The following is a 26,896-nucleotide window of genomic DNA, read 5'->3' on the forward strand; positions in this document are numbered from 1 at the left end:
GCACTGAATGGATTCAGTTGACAATATTTACACGATGGAAAGAAACGCCGTTGAAGATGTCCTTCCCCGAATGAGCGATCTCTCAGATGGCGTGCCACATTCAGCATTATCAGCATTGGCCTCTTTAATGGCTTTCGTATCTTTGCTCCATTTTGAAGAGGATATCTTGACTATTTATCCATGTCCATGAACCATCGTGTCTATCAACTCGTTTATCTTTTCACAGTCTGACCAGCCTCTTTAGTGCCAACGTAGTATTCCGTACAAAGTTATGATGGCTAATAACTAGGGTCGGCCAAAATTTGCATATAAATATGATCTTTATTGACTGCAATTTTGCAATAAAAATCACCTGAATTTGAACAAAAAAATGCAAACAAATGTGTCAAAACGTAAGCACTGACTCCTTCTGGTGGACTGTAAAGGCTTTTTTGCCTTCCAAATCAAGCAATAGTCAATGAAAAGTAGATTTCTGTCATAATAACTCTCAGCACGCTAATTTGAACCTACTATACCTGGGGAAAAGAGGCTAGCTGTGGTACCGTATTGTTGCAGCATCTGCTCTCCGGCTCCAATTTGCGAATCCTGGTTGGATCCCAGGCTAGTCCAGTCAAGCTTCTTTGTGGTATTTGAATTACTGCATGAGTTGCTGCTCCGACAACTTAAAGGGCAAAAAAGCGGTCACTCCTGAGGGTGAGGCAATAATTAATGTTCTCGTGACGACGAAGCAGGAATATCCCTCAATTGGGACACCTATCATCAGATGGAAGGCCAAGTGAGAGAGCTGCCGTCTGACTTTGTAATAAACAAACAAACCTGGCGAAAAGATTCTTGCATTGTTCAAGGTGCCTCTCACACTAATGAGCTAGACCAGCATAATATTGCATGATAAAAAGAGACCTCAGTTCTGCAACAGCATATTGATAATGTTCCAGTTCATCTATTTCACAACAATTTTGTTATTAAGATTATGTTTCATTACATGTTAGAGATAAGATTACACTGTTTTCAAGTTACTTAAAAATGATAGCAGGCCAACTCTTTCCACATTAATCATCAATCTCTCACCCATTTACTGATACCCCATGGAAACATGTTAAGACGTGTCTGACTTTTAAAAGGAGAAAGATGTTGCACAAACAAAGTGCGTCACGACCTTTAATATAGGTAGTGTATCTCCAAAAACTGCCATGATAAGAGAGACAGAGTTATTTGAAAGGGATGGATGAATTATATATGCAGGCGGTTGTTAATATACCTGTAACCTATTAGAAATATTCATATTTTTGAGCTGAAGTGGCTGAAATTGCATAATTAATTGCAGACAATTGTCACATTTTGCTGATAAAATTGCAAAATTTGCAGAAAATTCGGCGATATGCATTTTTTTGTAAAATTTGTAGGATGCAAGTTTTAGCCGGCCTTACTCATAACTGAGAGTGTTGAACTAACCCTCCCAGGTATTTGTCTGTAGTTGCAAAAATGCATCTGATCGTAGGATTTGGTCCTTTTCTATTAGATTTACAAAACGATATCTATCATTTGATGACAAAAGCTCGAAAACATAATTGATGAAACAGTCAATTTTAGTTCATTGTGATTTGTTGCTTTTCCCGCAAAGCAATTTAAATAATTGAAATTTTCCACGTTATTCTCTCTAACACTGTAATGGTTTCTCAAGGGTGTACCAGTTTTAGTATTTATGGCACAAACTGCTTAACTTGATACCAAACCAATAGAAACCAATCATTTTGTAAGTGTTGTCCCATTTCATGATCGTTTGTGTCTTTGGAACATTCCTGCTGATTTCTTTTGGCAGCACGTGAGAGTACTAAATGTTGCATTGAGAATAAAATTGGATGCAAAGCGTTTTTGACGTGTAAATCACAATAACTAAAGGCTTCATCATGGGAGTTGCCAACCAATGTGAAAATTCTCTCTTCCCTTTAGTGAGTTCATTTTCACACCAAAACTAACTCCGATGTTAGGGCCTTAAAAAAAACGCGATTCAGGCTGCAATACAAAAAGTTCTCCACATGAAAGTAATGTCAGTATTACAAAAGCAAACCTGTCTTCACCATAAGCTCGCTCATGAACTCTCCCCAAAAATGCCAACAAAACAGGGTTCTTAAGAGTCAAGAGTCGAAGAATATGTTGTCTTGAAACTCAATGTTGAAAGATTCGTGCCATTAAATCATACATTGAAGGTAATCTAAACCGTATGATGTTAACGCTTTACTTGATTTTATATGCTTCTAGAAACTTTTCGGTCCTCTATTTTAGCCTCTACTTATTGACAGCAATGCAGGGTTTTGTCAGCATGACTTTATTCTATGTATGTATGTATTAACTTACTTTGTAGCGTGGATTCGCTCAAATTGAAATGGCCTTGGTCGATGGTTGCTCCATCCAAGATCATTTCGAAACTCATGTCAGTGTAATCAAAGGTGAAACAATGATGATACCAACGCATCAATTTCACTTGAATGTCACTCTGGCCAATAAACTGATTTTTCAGCACCATCAATGGACCCGACCCTGTCCAAACTGAAAAATGAAAGAATGTATCGTCCATCTTCGAATCACGTAAAAACGATAATAACGTCCAAGAAACACTTCAAGGAATGAGGAATAGTATAAGAAACGCTACGGCCCAGAAGAATCATAAGTTTGTTCGCATTCATGAGTATGTTCTACAAAAACTATTATATCAACAATGGGTTACATTGAAATTCGTGACTTTCTGTTTATTTGACTGTCACAAGAACATGGCAGAAAAATGTCAAAAATGAGTTTTCTCATGCCACTTAAAAGTTTGAAAATTTGCAATCAGGGCAACGAGTTTGCTAGAACTTTTCAAACGCATAAGAGAAGTCCCAGACTTTGCTGAATTCTCCCACTTTAAGGACAATCTTGTGTTGTACTTTCTTTTTGCGTGTCTGCACAAGTGATGATCGTTGATCATACAGTACTTACGACTCCGGATTTCGCAACACGCCAAAGCTTCCGGTATTGTGTATTCCATGAGATTGACGTAATATTGCGAAGGAAGGTATCGATAAATCTTAACCCGATAGCAAAGAGTCAATTGAGATGTAGCTTCTTCGATGGTGCCTGTCAGCTTGGCTTGGGAATTCCATTGGGAGTTGTCTGGAGCAAACTCAAAGACTTCCATCCCCACAGTGAGCGGAGTCAGGGCGTGCCCAACTGGAAATACGATCCATGCATTGACTTTGATGCGTTATCCAATCAAGTCATAACCTGAGATGCATAATCGGTGGAATTGGAAATCCGTACTTACTTGCATAGAACACCGCCACCCATTGGAGGAATTGTCCCCCTGCGAAAGAGAGACACATGACCAACGAGCCACCCAACGGAACTGGCGATGGTCAAATAGCGAATGATGGTGAGGATGTTTGTATTTTCCTGTTAGGTGTTGTTCTTAAATCCCGCCAAGGGCAAGAACGCTACGGTCGTCGGCGGAGCCTCAGTTGGAGTTTCTAATACGTGTGACGTTGTTATAACCATAGCCACACCGACCACCAATACCACTACAACTACTACTAGTTCTACTACTACTGCAACAACAACCGCCACCGCCACCGCCACCGCTACAACCATCAAGACCCCAAGACCAGGTCTGCAATCCGATAGTAATAGTGGTAGTACATGAGTACTTCGCAAGTGCGTTGGAAGGTCCTTGTACAAGAGACCAATTTGGAGGGCAACGTGCGTGGCCTCGTGTGGCGTGGAACAACCTAGTGAGTGACTCACTGAGTGAATGAAAGAAGAAAAAAAAGAAGACCTTGTTTTCCAATCCATCAATTCAAGCCAACGTCAACAGAAAACTCAATAACAATTGATTAAGGCCTAAGTAAGAAAGTAAGTAAGTATACGAGGGGCCAGCCAGTCAGCCAGCCAGCCAGCAGTACTGTCGGGCGAATCACCTACTACGTGGGACATGTTGGTAGGATTGGGTGGATAAAGTGAACATTTGCCCTCACAGAGATATCCACACTGACATAACCATCGTCAATATTACCTAATCACCCTCTCCACATATCCTTGTACTATGTGATGATCGTACATAGACAATTGACACCACTTTGATTAGCTGATTAGCCTCCGAGAGAGAGCAGCCAGTCATTGGCTACAACAAGAAACAGACATGAAATGTGAAATTGGCCAAGGACGATGAATGCTCCTCCTCCTCCTCCTCAAGACGTGATGTGATGGCTGTCGACGTCTTAGGGCCTCAAGTAAGAAGACTAAATGGAGTAACTATTGGTGGAACTACTTTGGTACTCCTTTGTCTCGTGAGATTCTCACTCCCGCCCGCCCATTCTTGCTGAGCAAAACACGGCAACGCGGTAACATGGTCTACGACAGCGAGTCCAATCTATGTAGTACGTGCACCTGTTGGCCTTTACGGGCTTTAGTTGAAGTGTTGTTTGTCTTATCACGACATAAGATGCCTTACGTGTAAAAGAAAAACAATTGTGTTGGGCCTGGAATGTATTGATGGTGAAATCTAAAGCGAGATGCAATCGAATTCAACTCATTGTAGTCATTGGCTGATATGCTTTCAGTATCACAATTACACTTGCTCGCGCGAGTATAACTTTATTGTTTGAAATGCCCCTGAGGGGAGATAAGCAAATATTGCACCAAATTTGATATTACATTAAGTTTTTGCAAGAAATGTTACTTCCTTGTAAATGATACAATGGTACATCACCGTGAAATAAAGCATGTTGTTTTTCAATGCGGGAGTGTCAAATCCGATTGCAATATTAGGCTGACCTATTGTTCTATTGTGGTACTATGTAGACTGTATTTTCCTTCCAAATGTTACGTTATGTACACAAAGAAATCGAACAAACCATGCTCCACAGAAATCATCATGAAGTGAACCAATATGAATGAAGAAGCCTTTCGATATTTTTCAGCCGAATCAATCATCCAAAGGTGTCGATCCATAGTCTATCACTCAGACAATACTTTCACATGAAAAAGGCACTCAACGAGACTCTTGCGAGTTAAGGATCTTGAACATGCTGCCGTCTACAATACAATAGGAAGTAGCAGGAAGTACAATAAGAAAGTGGTCATTATATGAAATAAAAGGGAGTTGTATACGATACACTAACTTCCCGGTAGTGGGAAGGAGGAGGGGAAACATAATTCAACGACGATTTTTTTAAATATGAATAAGACCATTATTTCAACGGTAGGATCGGGGGTTTGAGCCTGGCATGTTATCATCCTTTCATCTTGGTTTCCGAAGAGTGGTTTCAAAGTGACCTCGCTATGGACCATGTCCAAAGGCTTTCTTTAGCCTCGCAACAACACAGATCAAAAAATTCAGCAAAAAATATTTTACAGGGCGACCAGTTTTAAGTGGGACAGTACACTCTGATTAATGCCTAATTATGTTTGAAGCCTGCACCATGAAATATGACTGGTTTCGGATTGATCGAACATCTGTTTAACACCTTTGGTACAAGTGTAATTCTGTGGGATCAAAATCCGTCCCAGAACATGGATCCAAAAGAAGTAGTAATTGAATTTCATCAAGCGGGGGAACAGCATCCGGAAAACTTGCAAAGAGTCTGAACAACCTTGAAATGATCAAACATCAAAGATGCTTTGCAATTGGATGAAATACTGGGAAGCAGTTTTCATGTGATCTGGTCGGATGAGAAGATTCTTAAGATAGAAGTGGTTTCCAACGCTCCCAATGACCATGTTTTGGTTAAAGACCTGGAGAACATTCCGATCCGAGATCCAGAGGACGATTTTATATATAAAACTAGGTGTCATGGTGTGGGCTGATGAAACATTCAATGGCCTCAAACCACCCCTCATCCTTATACAAAATCAAATCAATGAGGTAAACAAATCATCAAAAGGAATTCCAAGCTAAACGGCTAACGGGAAACATTTTTATCACCCTTCCTCTCCAGACCTCAACGTCATGGACTTTTCGATTGAGACCATTCTTGAGGAGAAGATCGGGGTCAAATTGTCCTCTAGTGTCGGTCCCCTCAAACAAGGCTGATTGGGCCGACCTCGGTCCTGACATCATCCGTTCATCTTGCCATTCGGTTAATGGCAGACTTGATGCTGTCGTGAGAATCAGGGGAGGTTATTGAGAAAGTACTAAAACAACATTTTTAAGCATCTGTGTTGGCTTATCAAATTTGAAGTTCATACATTGCCGTAAGATTCTTAGTTTTGATGACATATAAAGTTAAAGTTGTCCCGCTTATTCGTGGTCACCCTGTAGATCCGGTTTATCAAATCACATTTGATGACTCAGGTTGCAATCATGCAGTGGTGTATCCATCACATATTGAGCTTAGTAAAGAAGTACCAAATTAACTCCGCATTTGGAAATATAATGTCTCGTACCTCGAGAAAGATCAACCACATAGCAGAAAAGATACAAAGTTCTTGGACGGGATAAGAAAAGATCAACAAAAACCCGAGACGTACAATGTATATTGTACATTTCCGACGGATCACAAATACAATAGATATCTATTTGTACAGTTTCTACAGGAAAACAGGTAGGTAATTCCGGTCTTCCAAGAACTCACACATCAAGCCTTTTATTCAGCTTTGTCCTGGAAGTAATGTATGAACAATGACTAGAAGCTTAATGTCCTCAGGCAAAAATGAATTGTTGGAAGGCGGGAGGCAGATTTTCGCACTTCGCATTGCTGGTTAGCCGGCACATGTCAATACAGTCGGTTTTCCGATAGTGCTCGAGACATCAGAGGCAAATTTTCTTGAAGAGCATTTTGATGGATGAGAGACGGGTAGGCAGGCAGGCAGGCAGGCAAACAGGCAGGCAAACAGGCAGGCTCCCTGTTCATAGAGTATCTCTGCCAAATTATCGTATGAACCAACAACAATAATATGCGCTTGTTGTTTGTTATACCCGAATCATCGAATGACAAAAAGTCTTTATCGACAAAGTGTTTTGCTCCAAATGGAATTATTGAGTGAACAATTAGCTCTCGAGAACATGCGTCAAGAATTGGCACACCTCGGAAGATCAAAAATATTTTTCGAATAGCAAGGATTGTATTGTATTCAGCGGGAAAAACATTGCAGTCAATTGAAAAGAGATAAAAACAACGCGGTGCATTTTGCAGGACTTTTTAGAGCCTGACTGAATGTTGCTTTTTGAATTAAGTCTAATCAGGAGGTTTGATGTACGTGGTATATTTTTGGTTTGGAACACATTTTATCTTCAATTTGTGTAGAAATTATCATTAAAAAAAGGTTTGAATTTTAGTGGGAACATAGATCAAATTCTAAAGCCCAGGTTCATATTTTGAAGCATCCTAAAATCTTGACTCAAGTTGCATTATTGTGAGAAAAAAGAAAAACTCGAGTGCGCTTTCAGAATTACGTTACAGTTCACAAGGAAAATACAATATTTGCATTCAATTACAGTACAATTCAAACCTATTATACAAAATCCTGGTAGAATAAGATGAAACAAAAGAACTCGTTGGAAAGATAAAACCAACAATTACGCGCGAGAGTATCAAAACCTGTTAAATGTTTTTTTTTATCCTTAATCTTAGCTTTTTGAGAGCGCAAAACCAGAAAAAATGGCGTCAATGATTCAGTTTTTCCCAAAATTGATTGGTATTCCTTCGATACTTTGGCTGCCTGAAGATAAAGCAGGGAAAAAGTTTCAAGTCCGAAAATGCCAAGTGAACTCAGTTTTGAGGCCAGAGCTAACTAAGGCTGTGGGATTGTTGAGCCGGGCAAGAGGCTGAGCATGGTGGAAAAGGCCCTTGAACCATTGGGAACAATTGGGAACAAGTGGAAAGTGATCAAAGTGATTGCAAAAACGGCGAATCCCTTAAGAAAACCCTTGGTCTAGGACGGAAAACTGGGATTCCTGGAGGCGTCCAAAGCATCTTCTTTACACTAAAATTATAGCGTTTATAGTATTCTTTTTTGTATTTGGTCGCTAGGCTGGGAGGGATGAGCCTCGCTCGGCTAGTGATGCCAGCCGTCACATCGTCCTTATATGTGTTTCTGATATTTAGAGGCATTTGTTTAGGCGTCATGTTTAGGCAAGCTCTTGCATCAACAAATAAACGTGCCTGTCTCGACCGGTGACGCAGATTTGGCGCTCCAAGCTACTTTTAGCGAAGCTATCCTTGCCTCATTAACCCCCCCCATTAAAAACCATTTGGACCACCTCGAAGAAAAAAACAGTGAAAATTACCGAGGAGCGGTTTTTAATTTTTGAAGTTTCGTACAAGTATTTCTTGACCTTATCTTGACCACGCGCTTTGAAAACACTAAGCACTGGTTGACGCCGAATGGAAGACTTCGATCAAAGTAGTCATTGCACTGACAGCGGGACAAGGATCACTCTTGCGAGATGTAAATCATAACTTAGCCAGCTAAATAAACTTTTCACGGTCTACGGCCCAAACTCGTCCTCGTTTGCCTCGGATAGCCTTGGGGGTCGAACGGCCTTTTAAGGCACAATGGAGATTTGGGAAGCGTGAGTGACGAGCATCAACTTCAAAACCCGTGAGGCAATGACTGGTTGCCCTGGGGTGACGTACAAAAATCTACACATGATGAAGGCACTTACTGTATAATCTGTTGTAGTATGCCTCGGCTTATTTTTCTCCTGGCTCTCCTAGGGTGCTATTATTCCATCATGTTAATTCTTCCCCTATTTTAGTTTTACGACGGAAAATGGTCTGAGTTTGTCTAGGGAACTTTGGGAAAGGAGCCCTCTGAAAATACTGAGCCACTCGACGAAATAAATCCAAAATTTAGAGTGAGCTCTTATCTATTTCTCGATTCCCATCAACAGAAATGACACCCGATTGAGCTGAGTGAGACATTATTATTTGCTTATTTCATCACTAGAAAACTTGGAGCTTGAGTTTAAACCAGAATCTGTGGGTGCCTTGAGACTTGACTTTGTGTTTGACTCAGCGCCAAGTGAGTGCCAGCCCCTCAGCCACACCCCGTCTTCTAGAAACCTAGCTGAGGTTAGATGATGGCGTCAAATGGCGGTGTGACAAGTACGGCCAGTACTGCCAGTACGGCTGGCTGTTGTTGTGACGTTTTTCCGGATTCGTTCCAGGCCCCGCATTCATCCCAAGTGTTCATCAGCTGGTCTGAATCGAATCAATGGCCAAGAGGGAGAAGGATATTTTTGGTTGGTTGACTTTCATAGCATGATATCACATTGTACGAATTGTAGTTAATTGCGGCAAATGAGTAACGAGCCCATCAGCGTTATGCTCCACGCCAGTTTACGTAGAGTTGTAGTATTTGTGGCCGTGGTAGTTGTTGTGGTTGATTATGATTACAATTTTCATGTTGCCGACAGTGCGACGATGTTTGGTTGGTTGGTTGGGTAGGTGGGTAGGTGGGTGGGTTGGGCACGGCGTGTCTCGAGGTCCAAATGGAAAACATCGACATGAAACATCAATTGAACTGTCACTCATTCACAAGCCAATTTGCTGTCAAAACTCGACAGGGCTATGCCAAAGGCTTGAAGAGCACACATGGGATATCGAAAGTCCATGGTGAAGATGTCCTCGGCCACACGGCCAAATTGCATGATGATGTAATCCACATCGTTCTCGTGGACAATTTGAAAGTTTTTCACACTGGCTTGCGTGACCCGGCCATGAAAGTTGAGCACATAGGACTGGGTATCGTCGTTCCACACGGGCGTTTTGTTGTGCACTTCGATTACGCCTTCCATGTTCTTGGCTTTGTGCCGTTCGATGAGCCCGTCGTTGTCGGAAATGGCCTTGAAGTCGATCCGGTGGCCATCAGTGTTCATCCCGGGCATCACCACCGTCATCCGACGGGGGCCTTTGAAGCCCAACACATTGGTGTCATACAAAACGGCGGCTAACTCTTGACGTTGACTAGAACGATCCTGAAATGGTATATAAAAACCGTCGAGTTAACTCATTTTTTTTTAACTCTTGAGATTTCTTTTGTTTTGTAGTAGAGCCAGGTTCATTCATTAGATTCATTAGAGCTAGGGATATTATTCAAATGGCCGCCTTTCGGGTAATTGTAATCACTAGACCTCGAAAAGAAAACTTAAAGATGGAAATATGAGGAAAAGAGCGTAGAACTAACAACAAAAAAAAACAAGTGCGGGTCCACTTTGTTGCCGTTATTTTCAACTTTAAACGGTGGCTACACGTTTACATCCACGAAGGCCAGCCTTGTAGATCATTCTTGGGAGAATCTTGGCTAACATGATTGTCCCAGAGTTCCCGAGGTCATTCAAAAGTTCTTTGGTGGTGATCCTGGGATTCGTTTGGACATCTCTGAAGGTTCCAATTTGTACAAATAACTAATCGGGCCGGGAATTGCATCACATCGACGAGAGCGTGATTTTGATGATAAGCGGCACGATTTCGTTTTCAAAACCAAAGAGAGTCAGTCAGAGAACTGTAAAATGCCCACGATCCAAAAGGCTCTCAAAGTGGCTCTTGTCCTTCCTCAAAAAGTCTACTGTACGTACGTAGATGGAAGACTAGAACACTAGAACAAGAAAGCAAGGAACCCCTCATCAAAGTAAAAGAGGCCTCCTAATGGAAACTATCCAGCTTTTTGAAGGCCATTCTTGTATCTTGAATGGTACAACAAGAACATGAACACCAACAAAAAATCGACATCAACCCTGGTTGCAATGCAACATGCAACAGCCACCAATCCATCCAGCCTAACATCATCCGAGTTGGGTCTTCTACGTGAAGTGCCTGCCGGATGTGCTGACTTACTTGCAGTAAACTTCTCGATTTGACGGGGTCGCCTCCGTCATAAATTGTGAATTGCGTTCCCATCATGTTGGATCGAAGCTTCCCGATGAACGAGTCTCCGGCCCGAGAGAGATCGGTGGGATCGGTGGTCATCAAATAGTTGGAAGTGGCACTTTTCTTCCGTTTCCTCCCGGCCAACAGAAACACTTTCTTCCCGTCCTCGCGTTCCATGTGCAAGAAGTAAGTGGGATACAGCCCTGAAGAAGGAAAGAGATAAAAAAAAGAAAAAGAGAACCAGCAAAATAATAGCCATAAAATAACAATTCTACAGCATTTCAAGGCCACGCCCGGCATGTTGTTGCCAAAAGACCCCATGGAACGCTTTCAAGTGATTGCCAATAACTGGAAATGGTTGTATACCAAAACGTTCGTAGGAGATATCTCGCCCGCAGCGGGACGGATAATTTACGTTTCTGCTTTTGGCATCATGTCACAGTTGAAACGGCAAAGCGTTGTTCTAGCTAGCAAAGTAGGGACTAAACACATGGTTATTGGACTTCTAGATTGTATGAAAAGTGTTTCACAAATATCAAGCAATGTTCTTCTTGAAATGCTTCTCCCTCTTATGCCTTTCCACCGTCTCGGAGGATTTATTTCCCCTCCATTTGCGTGGACATCTTCCACATGCGAGTATTGTTCAAGGCCATCGTTCCTTTGCATCTTTTACGCTGATTTATTAGACTGCTGATTGGTCACCTGTATTCAGTGACCACAATTTGTCTCCCTTTAACATGAAACGGGGCTCTTTTTAAGTACGTACGTGTAATAGTACAATTTTGCACCCTGCGCCGGAAGATTGCAAATCAATGCTGGATGCTGCTGGATCGCCGTTTGTTTTTCTTTGGGTCAAATAATGCTTCTAGACCTGACCCAAAAAAACTTAAACAGGTTTCAATCTCGGCAATACTGGTTTAAAAATGTGTGTCGCAGGCAGATTAATCACATCAGTATTAACAGCTAGCTTCAAATTTCAACCCTGATTTTTCTTACATCAAACTATAGTCACATTTTGGCTCAAACAACCTGTCGTTTCACATTACATTGCGATCTACTAGAGCACGAACTTCTAGAGATGTGGACTGCCAAAGGAAACCAATATTTCTGATCTCCTAAACCGTTCACTTTATTCCAAATAAGCACATTACACGACCACAACATGAATAGTTGAATAGATGAACATAGGCTAAAGTTATGTAGTAAACACGACACAAAATTTGCATTTTTGGCCTGCTCTTGGTCAGCTACACAAGCTTTTGACAATATAACTTTGAAACGAACCACTTGTCAAGAAAATATATAAAAGCGGGCTGTCTTTTTCGGAAGGGATTCCTTATTCCTTATTCTATGCCTTAAACTCGAAAAGCTGCTCAGAGTCGTTATGACCAATCGCGGGCCGATTTGACGGCAAGCTCGTTCACGTTCCATATTTGCAGAAGTCCGTGACTAGAGCTTTTATTTCTTCAAAGTTTTCTGGCATCGCTAATTTTGAAAAATGATCTGATCGCATGAGTACGAAGTGTTAACTCACCTCTATCCATGCCTTTGCGGTCTCGAGTGATTCGACATTTGACAACACTCCCTTGGGGAGCGGGTTCGAGAACAAATGCATCTAGGTTGTCTAGCATGGTAGCCAATACTCCGATATCGTCACTGTTGGCGTCTTGGGAATTGTCGTTGTCGTCTTGGTTGGGGTGGGCCACTTCCTTTGCGCCTCCTCCGCCACCTCCTCCGACTCCGTCTGTTTCGTCCGACCCGTCTAAAACAAAACCCATGCATTGTTTGTAGTGAACATTTTTGTTGAATCATAACATAAAGAATTAGTATGTGTGCATGCATAGACAGAGGGTTGACTCTCGAACTGTTTTGGGACATTGAAGCAGGAAAGGAAGATGACGTCACCATCAATTTTTAAGAGGTCGCCCGTACTTTTAAGGTTAAATAGCTCTTTGTCAGGAGATTGGATAGGAAGTCTTATTCACTGATTCATGAAATGAATGGTTCATTTAGTATTGCAATTTACTAAACTGTCACTGTAACGCAGTAACTGTCGCATTAACATGCTTCAGAAATACTTTTAGCCGAAAAAAGCTGTTTTTGGACTTAATTTCCCTCCGTTAGAAATTTATATTTTACAAAAGACGTTTTGAAATCTAAGAAAAGTTTTTTGTATAATAATGCGCGTTGTATCTTAGTTTCTTAGTACCTCTACTGTTTTGAAAAGTATCCCAGAGATCTCCCAAAATCTGCGTCAAAAAGTTACCTTGAGAAAGTTTGGGGAGGATAACGGGTTTTTTGCGGACTTCCTTAGCGCTACTGGGACTGGAATCCCAGCAGGGCAAGATGAGAATTATATTCGTTTTACTTAACTTTTATTAATATATATTATTTGATTGATCAACGAATTAGAGTTGGCTGATCTGGCTAACCCTTGAGTATAAGGTTGATCAGGAATTTTCAACGAAAACTTGTCCAAGTCTAACTTAAATCCTGCTACTGGATCAACGCCTAAATACGCCCTACGAATATTTGAAGGCAGCAAATTGACCATTGAAGGAGTTCGAGCAAGAAGAGAATTGGACTTCATTGTTTTAACTAGCCTGGATTCTCAAGGGTTACATTCCTCTTGAATTTCAGGATATGTCTTCGTTTTCCTTGTTCATTTTAACATTTTCGTCTAATTTCGTATGTAGTTACTTTTTCTAATGTTGCTTCAAGTCATAGACCTCTTTTTCTTATCCCTTTTCTAACCGCTACAGGAAATGCAATCCCCAGTACTATTAAAATGTAATTCGTCTACTTATTATCTTTCAATCTTTATATGATATTTGGTCCACCAACGAATTTGAGTTGGCAGACCGAGTTAGTTCCCAATTCATATTTTATGAAACATTCTGCTTTCAGCAGTTCTAGTCCAGGACCCAAGTGGGGTTATATTTTGGATTAGTTGGATTGCTTGGCAGGTTCCCTTGACCTTCGTGCCCTTTTATTCAACAGTTGTAGAGCGTTTCGAGGGCTTGTTTGCAATCGTTTTCTACATAGCATAGGAATCAAGTTTGCGTGATTGAAAGCTTGTTTTTCTCTTTATGAAGTGCTTGACAATTGGTAACATCATCATTTTGGCATACAGGAAGTGGTTGAGGGAATCGAAAACAATGGGCAAAATAGTTTCTTTAATATGATTTGTTTTTAGATTGGATTTCATAACGAAAATTACCTGCAAAACGGATTGATAGTTATGAATAGGTGAAATTAACTTTTGACTTGTAATTGACACACTTATCTAAACCTATGGTGTTGAGAAAGATAGTCGAATTATTAAGGACATGAACAAAAGGCAAATTAGCTTAATTGACTTCTTGGCTACGATTTGTTCCATTATGTCAAAAATCGTTATCTTAAGTTTCGTTTTCATTCGTTTTTTATGCGCATAACCAGAGTTTTTACCATTGCACTTGAGTACCGACATCTTTTTTTCTTAGCATTATTTAACAAGAACTTGGGTGTTTTAGACCGATTGAATACAATTTTACTGGGGCACAAATGGTTACAAGTCCGATGTGCCGCAAAGTAATCAATTGTCTCAGCCAAGAACTTCTATAAAATCTGGACTGTGAAGGGGCTTCCAACAAAATTGGCCTACTCTTCGTCACAGCAACTCTGGGCCACTTTTTGAAATAAAGTAAAACAATAAGAAACTTCGTTCTCCTCAATCAAAGGCAAACTGTTTTAGCTCATTTATTGGTAGAGTGTGTCGATCCAGAGTTTTTAAAGCTCATGCAGATGACCAAGAGCAGGCCAAAAGTTGTAATTTTATTCAGTGATAATTACATATCTTTGACCACAGCTCCTGAAAACCCTAAGCATGATTTTGGTCCCTATTTTGGCTAAGATCATTTATTTGAAAAGATCTGGTGATCCTATGAAGAGTTAATTTTGAATAAAATGAATGGTTCAGGAGACACGAATTTTCCCTTTCGTTCGCAATCCACATCTCTGGAAGCCCATGTCTCCGCATATAAAATTGCCAAACTATATATACATTTTAATTTTTCTTTATACATTCTGAATTTTCTTTTTCTTTTTTTTGTATCTATTTTCTATTTACACTTTTTTTTTAAATATGTGTGGTAAAGAGGAAAATATTTTTTATGTTGCCAATGCAAATGTATTGCTTCATTGTATTGGAAGCTCCTTTAAAAGTCAAATGTTCGAACAAAATTAAGGATCAATAAAGCAAAGGCGCTTTGGATCTCACACCCTGGTTAGAAAGTACTGCAAATACTCGGATAAAGATACAGCTCACTTCCCTTTCATCATAGAAAATTCCTTGTTCTAGTGTATCTAGAGTACATACACGGACATCAAACCTTTATCGTCGAGCTATTTTAGCCGACCCGTACATTGCCTTTATAATTGGTAGATATCATAATTATCATATCAGGTCGTACAATTTGTCGTCATGGAGGCATGAAACCCCGGACCGGTTTTAATGTTGTTCTTGTATTGTTGTTTTCGTCATTCGGCGACAAAAAGTTTTCAATTATCTCGTGACGATAAAAGTTTTCAGGCCCAGACTCAATCTTATCCAAAGCGTGTTTGTTTGCTAACTTTTGTCATCTAGGTTGGCCATAGCAATTCAAAGACCGCGAACTCGGTGGACCCAAACCTGAAATCCCACCGTGCAGACCATAGTATTTGGTCAAGATAGAACATGCAAAGGTACTCGAACAGATCATCCAATGCTGGCAGGCTCCCGCAATGGAAAGATTGAATTGATCCAAGAAAGAGATACTGGATACAAAGGAGTCATCGGATAATACTTTATCGTGATACCATTCTATGAATGATAATACTTTATCATGATACCATTGTATGAATGAAAGATTAGCTTAGAGATCAAAGGGTCCTTGTCTAGACTGCATTCACCTAAAAAGTGTGTAAAGACATGGTATCAAAAGGGAGCTTTCTTCTAAAATGGTAGATTCAAATAGGGCCAGGCCATTTCCTTTTTGGATTCTTTTGACTACTCCATCCTTAAAGGGCCCGAACGTGTCAAAAAATACGAAGTTCATAAATTAACAAAATTAAGCCTAAAACCAACCATCAATGTTTTTTAATTTGCACCATATAGCACTCATCAGTAGAGACGGACAAAATATGCGTTATCCATCTCATGTCCTAAAACAAGTTGAATTGCATGTAAAGCGGTCATTACCGAGGCTGAGTTAGAAATTAACGTTGCCCCTTATTTTTTGAGCATATATTAGTCTATATATCTGAATTGCAAAGCACATTTTGGTCTTTTCTCTTCTAAATATCTATATTGCTAGGAATTAATCTCATTGGATATTCAATTTCATTTTTGATATCATTATTTTGCATTACTTTGTACGACTTCGCATGCGATTTCATTGCCATCGGTTGGGGACTTTGGGAGCCCAATCTGAGCTTTAATGTTGGCATTCGAGGCGTTTATCTCGAGAGAGAGGGCTCGAACCCATGAACCCAAGAACAATCCAGTCCCGTGCTGAGCAATTGCGCTTTAATCATCTCTCATGACATACACTAAATACAAATCCCATAAGTAAACTTCAAGCACTTCAAACATACTAGTAATCAAGAGATGAGCAATCAGCATTAAGGGCAAATAAAGTGCAGAGCTCTGCCATTGGTTTTTAAGGCAGTCAACTGGTTACTGCACCAAAATGATTTGCAGGTGGACTTAGTCACGGACAAATTTATATCAATGTCATTAATGTGGTTCATGGTTTTTTTCGAAGGAAAAAAATTCTAAACAAGTGCATTCCCCCAAAAGTGTTAGTCAAATGTTTCTCTTGAGTTTCATACACTCAAATTTCTTCGTGAGGGAAGAATGGCTATTTTTTTATATTAGAGCCAATTGAATTACAAAATTTCTAAGTTGGATCAAATTGGGTGAAGACATCGCATTAAATTCAGATGAGGCAAAAAATTAAGATGCAGATTGGATTTTGTGACTTTTTTCAGATTCGGCTGTAGTACGATGCACAGCTCTATTTTAGTCCCTGCCAGACCTAACTTAATTCTTCCGAATGTTTGGTGTCCAAAACTCCCTCTTATTCCCAAATTTGCCGACCCTGCTTTTGTGCCGTTTTTTAGTAATCGTTTACTATAGGTAGGTAATGGTTTCTTTGCTTGAGTCTAAATCTTGAGATTGACAAAGTGTCCAGATCTTAATCAACGCCAGGGTCAGTCGGTCTATTGATATGCAGCCAATGTGGATCGTCGACGAAGAAGGATCGCAAATGCCATATAATTCCAAATGAGAGTCTACAACCTACGTAATTTGGATTTATCAACAGAAAAAGGTGAAGAAGTTGTCCAACTTAACCCCCTTCAACGGGGAAAAAGACGAATGATTCCATCGGGAGCCATAAAAATCGTAGCAATGGCTTTCAGTCAGTTCTGATAAGTGAAGATGAATCTCACCAATTATTCAGCGTGAACTTGAATCACTTGGCCCGGGTTAGCCTGACGAGAGAGAGAGAGAGAGAGAGAGGATGCTGGTAGAGACTTTGTCATCTCGTACTCAGTTCTATTTTGAAACCCTTTACTAGGAACGAACGAGGCCGATCGGATCAGCTTGGCACACTAAACATCAAGTTGGGAAAAAAAGGCAAGAATAGATTGAGACAAGCAGGACAGGATGGACGAACATTGGGGGAACGAGGAGCCCAAGACGGAGAGGAGAGATTCTTCGTCGCCATAGACGGCTTTTTCTCCTCTCATCTCTTTGTCGGGCGGCATTAACTGACAACGAGGCCCAAGAGTGTCCATGCCATTGGGATACCCACTTCCCTGTCTGGAACTGGAACTAGAACTGGTTCGCGCTATTCACCCACCCCCCACCTCCCCCCAACCAGCCAACGAGCCATCAGTCTGATAGGATAGAGATCAGTGGGCGCTTGCGTTTTACTGGAGAGCGTTCTTTGCTACATACAGCTACCGATACATTGTACGTACATTAAATAGTACCAGAGTTTAAAGCACTGTATGTACAGCTTGTTGCCCTATAACGGCCACAAGTCCTTTAAATACGGCTGTTAATGTATTACTGCTACTCAAGAAAAAGGTGGAAAGTTAGTTTTCAATCTTGAATTCCAGCCACAGGTGATATTGGAAGAAATAAACAAAAACAAAATCCCACGTTCACAAATGTAAGCCTCCTTTTGTGGTGGAGATGTTGAGCCATTCATTGAATTCCAGCCAGATCTAGACCATCAGTTGAATTATTTTCTTAATCAGCCTTATCTGCAAAAAGATATTTCATCTTCATTTTTGAATTACTGAATGACTTACTTAAATTCCGACATTTCTCTCCCTCGAGATGATAGGTACGTGAATTGCTATTTCCCTCCCCCCCCAAAAAAAAACCTGGAGCATTGGAAAGATAAGCTTACGCCGGTTTTCAATGACCTTGAAAGCTCCCGGAGTGTGGTTTTTCTCACAGTGGTCGTTTTCAAAAATCCCAGATGGGGATGGTCGTCTCCTCAGCACTTTTTTCGCTATTCTGTTTAAATGAACACAAATACTTCCCCTCTTTTGGACAACTTTAAATGATTAGCTTCTAAATGGCTCTAATTTTGGATTCATCTGAATAAGGATTCAATAGCTTTTGCTAAGATTGATTATTCAAACCGAAAGCACTTTCTTTCCTGGTTCTTAAGAAAAAGGTTGACAAACACTTTTTAGTTCAGCCTTTGAGTGTTCCTCAACGAAAGGAGAGGGTTGAGCCTGGCCCTGCCAACAAAACTTACCATTGCATTGTCCATTGACAATTCCGATAGGCTGTGTCAAAGGCCATATCGGATTGGACTTTATATCGATATCAGACCAAAAAACTATGAACTTGATAACATTGTTTAATTTATTGTATCAGTAGGCGTGAACGCATTGAATCCAGTCTTCTCTGTATTAGGCTTTGCATACTGGGGTATGAGTGTTCAGTGGTTCATGCAGGTAGTATATCTTGCAAAACTTCTTTGTACTCTTTCAATCTTATTCCACCCCTCTGCGGTCATTGCCGTCCGGATTGGGGAAGCATATTCTAAATGCAGTTGTTGGACCATTATTCTTATCAAGTAGTTTCAAATGTCAGTAATTTGAATTATTTACCATTTTCAATTAATGGCAGGTTCATTTTCAACCCAATGAACGTTTCTCTTGATCGATCTTTATGGGATTGATCTTTCATACATAATTAATTTCCATCTGAGCGAGTTCCAACTGCCAATTGCTGGTTTCCTTGGAAACCCCATTTGTGAGCAAATGTTAATTGTTGACCATGTACGTACAATGATCTGCATCTCTGGGCTAAAAATCAAGGTTTGTGGGCCTCAAGCATAGCAAATTGTCCCCCAAAAGCCAACACAATGGGCTTGCAAGTCCATTAGCAAGAAAGTCATTGTTAGTTATTAGTAGAGTTGTAAAAAAGATGTATATATGGAGTCCAAAAAGTGCAAATAGAAATGCAAACAATTGGCAAAAAATCAAATACATAACGTAAAATAGAAACAAGTATTAGTCAAAGTCTAAGGTGTATTGCATTTTTTTTGTTAAAAAACATTTTTTTAAACCAGGATACAGAGCAATTCAGTTTTATGAACTTAGCTTAAAGGTACAATCCTGATATAAGCACCATTTTTATTGAAACAAAATTTTTCTTTATAAAATACATTGGTCATCAAAATCAATGCAAGATGCAGAATATAGGATCTTTTTTGGGGTGGGGTGGGGAAACATATTGTTTTTTTTTCTATGAGTGTGTTTTTCTCTTTAAAATGTCAAAGAAAAATCTGAGATGTTGAATTTCTTTTGGAGGTTTAATCAAGATAGCTAGTTGAACAATCAGACATTTCAAGAAATTGAAAAAAAAAAATCAGGTCAAACACAAAAAGTGCATAATTTTTTCATCAGTAAAAAGGCCTTGCATGTCTGAGGGTTTTTATTGCTTATTGCATTCATAAGAGTCAGCAATCATTGCTACTGTATCATAATCCACCAGAAAAAGACAAAGATCGGTTATACGAGCAATCAGAATCTAACACTTTTTTCCGTGATTTTTATCCCAATTTCATTGTACTAAAATTAGTGTTCTGGCTTGGAAGAACTTTTCAGTGAGCTACATGCATTGATAGAGTAACATTCACTTTGACGGTAAATGAACTGGAAAAGTGATTTTATATCGGAAAATTGTCTCTCACTAGTACAAGTGACTTCCCAAAAGTGTGATGTGAATTAAACAGATAGTTGTTAGTTACTTGAATAATCCCATGGAGCTAATATTGCATCAATGCGTAATACCTTAAATTTGCCGGTAATCAAATTCTTCTTAGGGTTAAACGGAAGAAAATCTAGGGTGGCTTTTTTTGGCAAAGCACATATTCATAATCTATTGACATTTTGCACTTGTTTTACAACTCTAGTAATCACAATGTCAATGGCCCAAAGCGAAATGGATAAATGATCGCTCGGAGACAGAGAGGATCGGTTAGCAATCAGTGCCTACTGCGCGACTACATATCCTATATCAAGGCTCACATCCACCGCCAGATTGCTCATTCATTTGTTCAATCGGAATTAATCATCTACTGCATGCAGTCAACAATACCCTCGATGGAGAACAAAGCCCAAAAGAAAGACCAAAGACTTCGATCAATTCGCCACAGGTTACTCCATTGTTTTGTACCGTTGGTGTACGCACTCGCACAAAGAATGTGGGTTGGTCTTACCTTTGCTTCCTTTCCGTTTTGAAATTGGACCCATGGTTCCTTTGGCGACAATCCCGAATGGAACAGTGGGTGCAGATTTCTCTTTCCTCAAGTTAGCAACGGGTGGCTCTTCACCTTCGTTAATGACAGGCGTACTTTCGAGATCTTCTTCATCGCTCTCCGAGATATTCTGCGTACTCATTGACTTGGGCATGGACGAGCTGTTGGGGCGGGATGAGTTGGCGCTTTGGAACAAGGACGAGTCGGTGGTGCTTCGAGGTCCTTTGAACCCCCCTCCTCCTCCTCCTCCTCCTCCTCCGCCCCCACCACCACTTCCTGCATTACTGCCATTCTTCTCTTTGGTTTTGGAAGAGGGGGGATGTGGTTTCGCTTTCACTTCCTGGGGACGCTGTTGGTCCAAACCCGAGGTCGTCGAACCACTGGAGGCTAAAGAAGTCTCGGTGTTGGATGAGACCACAGGCATGACCTGAGAGCATCAGAAGAGCATATGATTTTACCCATCACGCCAAAAAGGGACGCAGAACCTGAAGGGCCCTGGTCTTAAAGGGGCCTTGAGTCTACCTGTACCGTCGTCATGTCGTCAGGGTTGCCCTTGTTGAGAAATTGCATTGGGCCATCGTAGCCATGGAGTTCGCGTTTTCCCGACAAAGGTCGACTCCCTCGGGAAATGGCACTCCCAGAGCGCAGATCCGTAGCCTGGATGATGGTTCCCTGAAATGATGTCGAAAAATAGGCACAAAATCTAAACACGTGTCAAGTAGAAAGAAAAACATATCCCCCTTTTCCCCGAGTTACGAGGATCAAATGCGTCGGAAGTACGAATGGAAATTGAAAAAGAACTGGAACTTGGATCTTCTCATGTTCACTTTCGGCGAGTTTATGGCGGAACCGCAATAGAATAAATGCGTACCTGCTGTTGGCGTTTCTGTTTCTGCTTTTGTTCGAATAGTTGTCTCTGCTGTTCCAGCTTTTGTTGGCGCAGATTGGCTGAGGGGAGATTGTCGAGCCTAAAAAGGATAATTAGTCTTGCTTGTCAATCTCAACCTTTTACCAGGACAGAATGGTTCAATGCGAAGTATGTAGTATGTGGTACGTACGTATGTACTCGTTGGTTGTCATGCACAGAGACAGAACAAATGTATACATTATGACGCAGACTGTTACCCGGATTTGAGAGATTGACCCCCTGGACGACCGCCTAGTGTGGCTGTGCTGCCTCCAATCGATGAGGAAAGTAAATCGGGGTCCCAAGCGCGACCCGACATTTTGCATGAACGCTGAGATCGAGAGCTGGTCGGGGTCGAGGACGAGGTTCTTGAAGAAGAGGAAATGGACGTAGATGTGGAGGAAAGTGAGGGAAGGAGACGTTGTTCCAGGGAATCGTCCAAGTGAGGATCAGATCTGAAATGAATTTCGAGTTTCAGATGACTATGACCATGACTATGAGCTAGTACCACGAGTGCGATCAAACAGATCAAGAGGGCATCATCATTTTTGACGAGTGAGAGATACATTTGCATCCATCTCAATCGTGTCAACACGCCTGAGAAGCGTATTTTGGCCATGCCCGCCAATATTAGGATATGGCCAGCCAGCGCCCTTCGGCTGACTTCTTCTGTTATTGGAGACATGATCAAAAGTTTCAGATTTCTCGTCGAAATGCTGCTGGCATTAGCTCTTCCCCTTGAAATTTGGTTCGAGTACACATTGAGAAATATTGAAATGAGATCGGTCATGGACATCGGTAGGTGGCTCTGGGGAACCAGCACCAAATGACGGGACCCATTGCTTGTTGCCACCCCATCAACGAACGTGTCAATCCGAGAAGTCACGCTCAATCACGATATTATTGAAGTAAGAAAGTAAGTACTTTAGGTTCGTCCATGGACCTACCGATGTCCCACACTATTGACCTCATCTTCAGACCCGAGGTTACAACATCAAGACGACATTCTGACGTGGTCTTACCCGCGACCTCTCAATTGGAGGTCGGCACGTTTTGAGTCCCAATCAGTTTGTGGAGCAGAAGAAGAGGAAGAAGTAGAAGAAGGAGGAGGAGGAGAAGAAGATCCCCGAGGTGATTCAGTCGACCATCTCGAGGACCTGCTGGACAGAACCAGAGGCAAAATGCTAGAAGACAATTTGAGTGAGTCACTACTAATACCACTAGCCCATTGCACCACTTACACGACCACTTCGGAGCGATCCGATATTTGCCGGGGAGCCATGATTTGCCAGCTCTCGGACCATCATTAAGCCAAGCAGCTAGATCCAAATGATGTCCCGGAGCAATTTATGAAACTCTGCTCAACGAATTGAATGGTTTCGCATGGGTTTTCGCAGGAACACATGTACGCACACTTACTGCCGACAACTCTCTGACTAACTTGTCTGTTCAGTCATTCAGTCAGTCACTCACTCACTCACTCGCTCACTCGCTGTGCCAGCCAATCAGTCAGTTCGTCAGTCATCTGATGATGAAAAACTCCAAAACTCCTGGCTGCATCCTTGTCCCTCCACTGCACTTCGTAGGTATAATTTCTGCTTAAAGGTTGGTTATGTTGCTCTATGCCTCTCAAGAGCTCTCGAGTGAATTGTACAGGTGATTTTCGTCAACACAGCCCACAAACGAAGTGTAAGTAAGGTAAGCTAGAGAGAAGGTAGGAGGAAGCCGGTGTCGGTGGGGCTCTGAACGAATATCGACGACTACCACAGCTGGACTATGTTGTATCTACGTTCAATGTAGGCACCTACTGTACTGTACATATATTCTAGCTCGGAGAGCGGGAGGGTTTCCAATGGAGTGACACACCTTTTTCAAGGGAGGTCAGGGCGGAGAAATGAAAAGCAAACGCAACAGGTGTACGAGATGGGGTGTGGGTATGTGTTTGTCTGTTAGTCGACAATCGACCCAACCCTCCATGCCGATGCATCCCTCCCCCCTAAATTCAATTTTGAACCGCCCGTTCATTGGTGCTACTGACATGCCCGTTAGCTGGCTGGATTCCGATTAGGATGGACCTCTTGGGAAGAACGCGAAACCCGAAGCTTTTAATCCACGACTGAAGTTTGCTGAAGGCAATGGGAAAATCCCAATATCCAAACCGTAATTAGACGAACCCAAAGCTTACCTGATCAGATCGATGAACCCTCTGAAGAAAGTAGATTGGGGGAAAGAGTTTTTTCGATTGAGTTGGTTCGTGGGGTAATGGCCGACTTGGAAGGAAGGCCACGGATGAGAAACACGGAGGAAGGAGCAACGGCAGGCACCCACTGGCACGAAACGAACAGCTCGCTAGCTAGCTCGATAGCTCGCTGGATAGCTAGCTAGGTAGGTAGCTCGTGAGCGGCCAGGGGGAGGGCTTCGATGGCCTTCGTTTGAAGGGAACAACTCCTCGGTGGGTGTCAGGTATGATAATTGAGTCTGGTGCCACTCGAGCTCCCACTCAACGGAAAGGGACGGCTCTCCTTTATGGGCTGAACACTCAGGTAGGATCTCAGGACGTCTTCACTGCCACGGTCCGAACTTGAAAAGGACAGTCCTTTTGTTTTCTTGGCCTTCGGTCAATGCGACCCAAATGCCCGGCACCATCAAGATGCACCACCACTACTTGCTACCGCCATCCATTATCCGCAATCCGCTATCCACCTTCCAGACATTTGACGGCGTCAACGAAAAGCTCAGAAACGAAAGCCAAGCCAGAGCCCATGCCATTCGTCTGTCTGTCTTGTGCCTCAATTCCGTTCAAGAGTCATTGCCACATTTGAACCCTTGACAGACGCGTGGCCGTAAGATCGACCAAAATTATATATAAAGAAAAAACCAGATACGGCGAGGTAGCCACACGCTCCGCACCACTGCAATGTGGGACACGATATTCGAATCATCAGGATCTAAATTCTCGTTTCAAGCCGGCATCAGGTACATGCAAGCCGGGCTTTCACCCTTCCAGTGAAGAGCGAGAGGCTGTTTCCTGGCTTCGGGCGAACGTCTTTTTCGTCGTTTGGTGTGTTCCAAGTCGCCCTTCATCCCAGTCCATAAAGCTGCGCTCGAATCCTTAGCTTCAATCTCTCTTTACGTTCTTACCGTTATTACACACCGTCTTTCTCCTTCTCTCCCTTTCTCTCTCGTTCTCCCACGTAGCTGGCGGTTTTGTTATTTTATTAGAAACAATTGTAACCGTAGGAGGAAGAGGCGGAGAAGGAGGAAGGTACAATAGTATACGACTGTTGTTAAAGGAGAAGGAAGAAGAAGAAGAAGAAAGAGAAGCAATACAAGGTAGGGAATATACTGTATTATGTCCGTCCATGGAGTGACACTTCCTGATTGTGCCTTTCTCTACGGCTTTTGTTCCCTAACTCAGGTGAATGAGATCGAAAGACTTGTCGTTACCCAGGTATTCTTTGATTATACGTAATAAATGTTGTTCCAAATTTGAACCACCGCTACCACTACTCCAACCTGCCAGAGAAAAGGAACTACTCGGGCTATTGAAGGCCAGTTTCTCTAGCCAACCCTGCCACAGTCTGTCATGTATGTACTAAATACTACTACTACTACTACTACCACGCACGGGAGCTAACTAATCCACTGAACTTAGTGAGTAGTACACACACCCAGGCACACATCACTTTCACCGCCTTCAGTCAGACCAAGACCAATATGCTCGAAAGCGAGAAGGAAAACCAGAGGCCAGGTGAATGATGCATCATTAACGTAGATAGGTATTAGACAATACATGCACCCAACCGAAGCAGGGATTGGATGGTTTTGTTTGTTTTGTTTGTTACGAAGTCAGAGGGATTGGATTATCGCTATGACTTTCGGTATGAAACAGCCACCGTCATCACCACCACCACAATTCTTGGGATTGAGCGGAAAATGCTAATGAGACAGTTCCTGAAGAATAGACATGGGGAGAAAATGAGAGAGTGGACAAGGAAACCAGAAAAAGAATGGCCATTCATTCTCCTCCTGATCCATATGAAGAAGTACGACAGGGATAGCTTTTGTAGCACTCATTCGATATGACTTGCAAACTGCATCGAAAACCAAGTTCGGATGCATGTAAACTGATCAATGGCTCAAAAAAATGGAACAGGCATCACTAAGACGACGATCAAAAGCCGAGCTGTTCTCATCAGTGGGCGGTCCAGTAGTCCACGACAAACGAATATCCAATACGAAGGCGGCGTCTTCGTGTGGAACTTGTATGGCAAAACCATTTCTCTCAAGCGGAAGACAGACGTAACTCTTACTTAAAAGGCTTGGGTTTTTCGTATGATTTCTCAGACAACCTGACACGACCCACTCATGCTATAATTTAGAAGAAGTTGTGGATTTTTTTGAGTACACTTTTTTTGCCATGAACCATCCTGTGTCGCTCTTTCAGCATAAACGACTACGACTACCAAACTTGGTGGAAGAAAAGGGCAATGATATATCTACGAAGATACAACATTTCTAATGAGTCAAGGGACTTCACGAGAAGGTATGGCATGTTTTTATCCCCAAGAAATTTGTTGCTTGAGATAATTGCTTGTCTTTCCTTTTTTCTTAATTCGTACATTTCCTCCAAAATTCAATACCCAATAAATAGTATTGCTGATTAGCCTTTTTAATCACAAAACGTGATCTGATGGATGGCAAAGCTTCCAGCCTGAGAGAGGCCTTTGGTTCGACGCTACTCACCGATCTTACTGAAACCAGTTTTTAGACCCTATGTCCATGATCCAGTATTGCACACACACAGACAGATTTCAATCTGAGGTCAGACTTGACCATCCTATCGGAATTTCTAGGTGGATTTTGTGATGACCAGGGCTGTTCAAATAATGCAAATAAAATTAGCAAAATGTGCACTTCAAATTGCCAACAAAAAGAGTAAAAATGCAAAGCCATATGGAACCATATGCAAAAAAAACCCAGATGGTTCCAGTTCAATTTACTCTTTTTAAAGGAGCCAGTAGGAAAATAACGAACTAACAAAATGCCATAGTAAGCTAAAATTCAAAAGGGTATCGAAAAAGGTGCGCAAACTTTCTCTATAAGCAACTCTACTCTACTGAATGATTATAACAGGCCTGATTTCTTACTTCAAGTGCACCAAGTAACCAAAGCCAAAAGGATTGGCTTTGGTTAAAGGGTAAAAAAGGTTATTGATAAATTTTTCATAATCATATTCTCTCTGCTTGTTCGGAATCTTGACGGAGTCAAGTCTTGTTAGGTGTTGACCAACGGCGAGATCTCATTCCTCGGGAATGAATATGAAGTTG

General features: G+C 41.6%; 2 protein-coding genes and 1 long non-coding RNA gene across 6 annotated transcripts in view; 1 reads left to right on the plus strand and 2 right to left on the minus strand.

Annotated features, from left to right (window-relative positions):
* Positions 1-3,555, minus strand: part of LOC131890855 (uncharacterized) — an 8,321-nt gene extending 4,766 nt beyond the window's left edge. Inside the window, exons 1-3 of the mRNA XM_059240297.1 lie at positions 3,302-3,555; positions 2,977-3,207; positions 2,356-2,547 (exon numbers count right to left, since the gene is read on the minus strand). Of these exons, the coding sequence (XP_059096280.1) occupies positions 2,356-2,547; positions 2,977-3,207; positions 3,302-3,359 (481 nt within the window). The 5' untranslated portion in view covers positions 3,360-3,555. The remainder of the gene's footprint in view (positions 1-2,355; positions 2,548-2,976; positions 3,208-3,301) is intronic.
* A 5,269-nt stretch (positions 3,556-8,824) lies between these two features.
* Positions 8,825-23,892, minus strand: LOC131890084 (protein king tubby-like). 4 transcript variants are annotated; one of them, XM_059239361.1, is made up of 9 exons: positions 22,808-22,949; positions 22,589-22,750; positions 21,785-22,021; positions 21,531-21,627; positions 21,188-21,331; positions 20,621-21,086; positions 12,379-12,606; positions 10,812-11,047; positions 8,825-9,952 (listed from the first exon to the last, which is right to left on the minus strand). In XM_059239361.1, exons 1-9 carry the CDS (start codon positions 22,846-22,848, stop codon positions 9,506-9,508), a joined length of 2,058 nt encoding a protein of 685 aa, XP_059095344.1. In that variant the 5' UTR covers positions 22,849-22,949; the 3' UTR covers positions 8,825-9,505. The 4 variants fall into 4 exon arrangements, with proteins under 4 accessions (XP_059095344.1, XP_059095343.1, XP_059095346.1 ...); XM_059239360.1 differs by having other exon boundaries at positions 21,182-21,331; XM_059239363.1 differs by lacking the exons at positions 22,589-22,750; positions 22,808-22,949 and adding an exon at positions 23,752-23,892 and having other exon boundaries at positions 21,182-21,331.
* On the plus strand, positions 22,275-26,232 carry LOC131890087 (uncharacterized). The gene is made up of 3 exons (XR_009374269.1): positions 22,275-22,482; positions 22,545-24,899; positions 24,985-26,232. It is a non-coding gene; the product is annotated as an uncharacterized LOC131890087 (long non-coding RNA).
* Positions 26,233-26,896: the final 664 nt, after the last annotated feature.

This window comes from Tigriopus californicus, chromosome 11, assembly GCF_007210705.1.
Source record: "Tigriopus californicus strain San Diego chromosome 11, Tcal_SD_v2.1, whole genome shotgun sequence".
In the NCBI taxonomy this organism is placed as follows: Eukaryota; Metazoa; Arthropoda; class Copepoda; order Harpacticoida; family Harpacticidae; genus Tigriopus; species Tigriopus californicus.

Coding starts and splice junctions, on each gene's coding strand:
- LOC131890084 (XM_059239360.1), bottom strand. CDS start 22,848: ATGGCTCCCCGGCAAATATCGGATCGCTCCGAAGTGGTCGT. Junction 21,087..21,181: donor ACGACATGACGACGGTACAG/GTAGACTCAAGG, acceptor TGATGCTCTCAG/GTCATGCCTGTGGTCTCATC. Junction 12,607..20,620: donor AAAACGGAAAGGAAGCAAAG/GTAAGACCAACC, acceptor GTTTTGTTTTAG/ACGGGTCGGACGAAACAGAC.